At 32.2% G+C, this 6,118-nt stretch overlaps 1 protein-coding gene across 1 annotated transcript in view; it reads right to left on the reverse strand.

Moving 5' to 3' along the window:
* The window catches only part of LOC108690029 (atrial natriuretic peptide receptor 1-like), a 113,364-nt gene that overhangs the window by 39,220 nt on the left and 68,026 nt on the right, over positions 1-6,118 (reverse strand). Inside the window, exons 13-15 of the mRNA XM_018197091.1 lie at positions 5,234-5,480; positions 4,165-4,323; positions 3,403-3,454 (exon numbers count right to left, since the gene is read on the reverse strand). Coding sequence (XP_018052580.1) covers positions 3,403-3,454; positions 4,165-4,323; positions 5,234-5,480 — 458 coding nt within the window. The remainder of the gene's footprint in view (positions 1-3,402; positions 3,455-4,164; positions 4,324-5,233; positions 5,481-6,118) is intronic.

A 6,118-nucleotide genomic window follows, 5' to 3' on the forward strand; every position in this document is an offset into this window, starting at 1 on the left:
TATATATATATAATCGTTATATAATGCGTATATTACTCATTGATTTCTCGGCTTACTTCCAGCTTAAGTTACACAACAAAAAATCTGGATGTTAATAACTGCACATATTAAAATTAAATATGAATAGTATAATTTAAAATTAAGACTCTTTGGATATTTACAATAAAAAAATTTTTTTAAAACATTATTTAAATGATCGTAACCAGGAGATAATATCTTTTTCTGAAAATAAAAATTGTATTTTCCTCTGGGAAATATGTTTCTATCATAACCACATAAACAAGAATTGTGAAGGGAAAACTTCGGAAAGAAAGAAGAAAAAGAAGAGTGTATGAAGATGACAAAAAAAGATACTGAACTGCATTCCAATTTCACACTGTTGCAAGCATGCAGCAACAGGACAATAAAACGATCTGTCTATCGCGACAAAACATTCTAGAGCGAAGTATATAATGTAAAAAGATAAAAGTTCCGTTCGTGCTAAGGTAAGAAATTGAGGAGGAAATAAAAAGTTGCATGGTATAGCGAACAGCCGGTGAATTCGCGCAGAAAATGTCGCAAAACGCGAAACAGGTCGTTTACGATACTGTCTGATCGGTTATGTGATCTATCACTTGTCGGATTACCACGCTCGAATTTCTCTCCTCGACTTGTCAGCAAATCGTGTTCACAACAGTTCAAACCGCATCGTGCGTATAAATGAAGTTAAATCCATCAGTGATACAAGTAAATGAATAATCCGACCCGTATTAATACTCGTTGATATTGAAAACACTATTAATCAATCTTTGATCCATGAATTTATACTACCATCGTTTTACTTTGTATAACAGAGAAAGGATCACATTATTATTATTATTTTTTCCAACCTTATCAAATATTTATTCTCAACATTGTTAAAAAATTACTCCATCGTGTGTGTGTGTGTGTGTGTGTGTGTGTGTGTGTGTGTGTGTGTGTGTGTGTGTGTGTGTGTGTGTGTGTGTGTGTGGTGTGTTTGGTAACTCTTTTCTAATATAATAAAAAGTTTCCTCCCAAAATTGGGGACAATTCTAGGGGAAAAATAGGGTTTCTTTCTCTAACCCATCGGGAATTTATTTTCTTTAGTGGAAGAACTTTAACACAGGCGAGAGCTCCATTCTGTTTATTGGGGGACCTTTAATGTGGTCAGTAGTCTCTATTCCTCTAACACGGTCACGAGATTTAATTTCGCACGCTGTTTTTCCTCATGTGCTGTGATGCAACATTAATTGCTTCCGCGCGGTTATAACGCTGATATTATGGAGGTGCGTCGACCCGATGCGGCGGTCTTTTCGCACTCGGAATCGATACTGCCTCCGATTAACCGTTATGTGACGTGTAAATTACGCGATGAGATCAATTTTGCGAAGAATCCAATAGATTTCGATAACATATTTTGTGCATTTACATGTAACTTATAAAAAAAAAAAGAGAAAGAGAAAGAGACGAAGAACACGACGCGTTGTGCACGCACGTTGTCGGGTATGCCGCTCGCTGAAAAATTTCTCCTTTCTATTTTAAAACAACACCTACGACTTCGTTTTAGGCCGCAGACTGGGGCATAAGTGATGCCCGATGATTTCACGTGTCGTAGTCAAGAATGCGTATTTTTTTTTATACTGAAGAGAAAAATAGATAAATGGGGAAAAAGGAGAGCAACAACGAGAATCTCGGCGGAGCGCGCGCGATAGTCGCGTGCGTTCTAGGACGCGTGAGAACTTCGACTGAGCTTTCAGACCTTGCTTCGACATGCTTCTACGGAACACATTCCATTCCGATCGATTCTTGCGGATAGTTGCCATGAGCTTGCAAGCTTTGAGCGAGAACTCCATTACCGATGGACCGCGACTAACTATCGATTTCTCTAATGTTGAAAATGTGGCGAGCTTTACTCGGTAAAGCTCGAGTCACTTTACCAGTATATTACTGGGTGATCGACATCTAATAATAATCTAATATCAACACATGTTAGAAACATTTTTCCTTCTTTTCGAAGCCATCAGTCGATTGAATCGAGATGTTCTTGTAAGCTTCGTTACCGAGCTTCGCTTTCCTAATCAATATTTGATAAGATATTGATATCAATAAAAATACATATTCGAATCCTTTAACTATGTATACTTTTATAGATGAATTAATTATTTGTTTTATTTCATATATTAAAATGTATCGGCAATATTTTCCGTGAGCGTGAGAATAGATTTTTTAATTTTATGCAGTCTAATAATATAAGAAATAAAACTTGAATGATTACTGAATAATAATTTATAATTACATATTAAAAAATTTTAATAACGTAAAACATACACAATCTATGAGACAATTGATATTTGTATTTTATTTTAATATATAATTTAAACAATATGGTTTGCGCGTTCCGATATTCATTCTCAATATTAAAAATTTATAGTGTACGCTGTCTACTATAAATCAGCACTAATAAATATCGGAACGCAATCAATTTTAACACTAGGGGTGGAATCCATAGACGTTATTCAAGATTCGAGATGGTCTTAAGCTAGTGCTTGAGATTTCATGAACCAATCAAAGAGCCGTATTATCCTCTTAAGACATTGCATGAGATGGTCTTGAGATTAAGAACGGACTATGGATTCCGGTCTAGAATTGCGGATCTAAATTAATCCAAACACGGTTCAAAGTAAATTTGGTTTTTTACGATATCACCATAAAATTACTTGTAATTAATTATGATTATTTATGAATATATCTATAATTATATATGAAATAATCACAAAAATCTAAAGCTCCACATGTAAAGCCAAATTAACTGAAAAAAAAAAACTGTCAGATGAGTTAAAAATGGCACAGCCGTGGTTCTAGTGTCAACAGTTTATTCTGTAAAAAGCGACTGTTGGTAACGGATTACCTAAATAGGAGCTTGCAAGCTCGATAGAAAAAGATTCTTGGGAAGCTTCAGCAAGTAATAATATCCAGCGGCCGATAAAATAGCGAATGAAGTTTTATTTTTCAACAGCAAAAAGCTCCTTTAAAAAATTGATCGTGAAACTAATGAAAATATAAAACAATTTAATATGGCATTTTAAAAATTATATAAAAATTATATATTATTACATTATTTAAATACCATTAATTGAAAGCGTTTTAACAATTTTCTTATACAATTAAATTGCTTTGCAATATATAATACTTGCAATTTCGTGTTGAAGGACTCCATAATTTTTGTATATACATGTTTATCATGAATTCATATCGCTTTTGCTAAAATCTATTACCATTAGCTAAATCATAACATATGAACCATTACAAATCATTGATATATTCGTAATCATACAATATTTCGCATGCATATTGTCAGAAATAAAAGCACAAAGAATCAATATTATGTGCGTTGAAATTAACATGATTATATTCGTAGAGGATACAAGACCTCGTTGATTACTCTTTAAAATGCCTAAATCAAAGCTTACAAAGACATGTGCTATTATTATCATCTGATAAAATAACGATCTACATTTCGTTCTTCGTATGTTATTCCATACGTCTTGCATTCATCTCTTGCATGATTAGTAAAATATATTTATAACGTTGTTTATCAATGGAGCTGTCTGCACTGTTATTGTAAAACAGTATACGAGAAATGAAGCATTGTTTCTTTTTTATGATTATTTTGTGGATATATTGGGTCGTCCGGAAAGTTCGTGCCAATGTTGAAGGAAAATTGAAACGCAGAAAATTTAAATTTTAGTATACATTTATTAAATTGTATAGGTTAGTCGGCACAAACTTTCCAGACAACCCAATACATAAATAAATTTTATTTTTCTTAATTAACATATTTATATATTTTTTTTCTATATATATTCTGTGTATACATATATCTATATTTATATATATTGGTTTATTTTTTCGATTTATAACACTGAAAATTGCTTATTAAAATGATTTTTGTTATCTCTTTTAAATGATAAGAAGATATAATTGCAAATTTTTTACAGTTATTCTGAACTTGTTGCTTCCAGTTAAACTAGTGCAAGTCATGCATATCAAAAAGAATAAAGTGCAACGCTAACAAGAGATCAATTTTTATTCCTGTATTATGAAACGTGACGAGAGGCAATTGCTTTGGTATCCACGATTATCTCGAATGACATTAAGACTTACCCTTTGGAGAGAGTTCGTTATTGTCTCCCAAGTAGAATGGCCCTTGGCGCATCACGATCTCGTGAACGATTATAGCAAAGCTGTACACGTCACCTTTCTGAGTGCCTTCGGGCAGTTGTCTCTCCATCCTCAGCAATTCCGGAGCTGTCCAAAGCTGTTCTGTAAACACCAAATTTCCTGCACTAAAAAATCAGACCGGGTAGAGCGATTTAACGCAGTCTCTCTTTCCTTTTCCATGCGTTCGATGATTATTGTAAATATAAATTATAAATCAAAACATCGTTGAGATCAAAAATATTTGTCGCGTTTAAAATTTCTGTTATACGTCAGAAATTATTGATATCTGTTTTTCCCACGCATGTGTGAGACATGCGACAAAATGTTGTTTGTCCAAATAATTAAATTGTCATAACATAAGTTTTATATGTTTATTTTGATTCTAATATCTCTATTTCTCTATCCGTATTTCTATGCGTTTGAAAAATATTTGGCGTTGCAACACCGAAAAAAGAATCTAATAATAGTTACTAAATATTGAGTGAAATAATTTCAATCAAATTTTCGATATAATATAATCGAAAATAATTTTATTTTCCTAAATATTTAGTATTATCAAACACAATAATATAATCAATTGTTTGGTAATAATTACTAAATATTTAGAAAAGTAAAATTATTTTTTACTATATTAACTGAATTATTTTAATTGAATTATTTCAATTAACATTTGATAACTATTAACTCTTATTTTAGTGATCGTTGAAGAAACATTATCTCTCGGAAATGTTTAAATCTAGATCTACAATAGATGTTTTAAGCCTTAAGCCGTAAGAAATTACAGTCGAATGCGAGGAGAATAATTGACTACGGTTCGTCCATTTCTTATGGCTTACTTCGCAAATACAAGAAATTGATCAATTACAGTCGAATGTGAGAAGAATAATCGATTATGATTGGTCAATTCCTTCAGGCTTAAGGCTTACTACTCTATTGTGTTTGCGGATTAAAGATTTAAAAATCTATTGTAGATTCGGACTAATGGAGGCGTAAACAATTTGCAAATACGTACTCCTCCAATAGGCGTAACTGTTCTTATCACCATCTGAATCCACATCTGCGCTTCTTCTCAGCTCATGCAAACCGAAGTCGGCGATTTTCAGGACGAATCGTGAATCAACAACGCAGTTTGAAGACTTGAGATTACCGTGACTCTTCACTTCCGATGCATGGAGATATACCATACCACGCACGATATCGTGTATCAGGGATCCTCTGAACACGCGATCGAGCTTTATCTGTTCGTTCTCTAGTATATCCTGTCCAATAACAAAAGGTTAACATACTAGTGTAGCGCACATTGTTAATTCTTATGCGATATTCTTTACATCTAGATCAAACGTTTGAATATATATTGTACGCTTTAATATTGTTATATATGTCTTTAAATACGTATTCAATATGTGTATAAAATATTCTACATTTCGTGCGGCTCCTTTAACATAAAGTTTCTTCGAACAACTGTTCAAGTTTCATTCATGTTTAAAATGGTTATTCAGACAAGGCAAATTAATAATTCAAACGAGTACTTAAAGTTACACTATAAGGAAAGACAAGTATTCAATAAAATGGAGCTTTTGTTTCATATATAGAACGCCTGCAATGCTTATAGACAAATGCATTAATAGTCTACGCTTAGTCGTACATACGCTTCGGGTATTAACACAGTATGTATATCGTTTCCGATATTATTTGATATATAGACATGACACTACATATACAAAATGTTTCATATTTTATAACAATATTTTAATCATTTTTTTAATGAAAAGGAGGAATTATTCTTTATCATAATATATTTATTTATAATATATGTATATTTTTTGTAAATTTCAAAATATCCTATTGAAATTAACTGAATCAAAATCATAGTTATTCATAATTATTGTGTTAATTT

The sequence above is a fragment of the Atta colombica genome, unplaced genomic scaffold (genome assembly GCF_001594045.1).
Source record: "Atta colombica isolate Treedump-2 unplaced genomic scaffold, Acol1.0 scaffold293, whole genome shotgun sequence".
Lineage (NCBI taxonomy): Eukaryota > Metazoa > Arthropoda > Insecta > Hymenoptera > Formicidae > Atta > Atta colombica.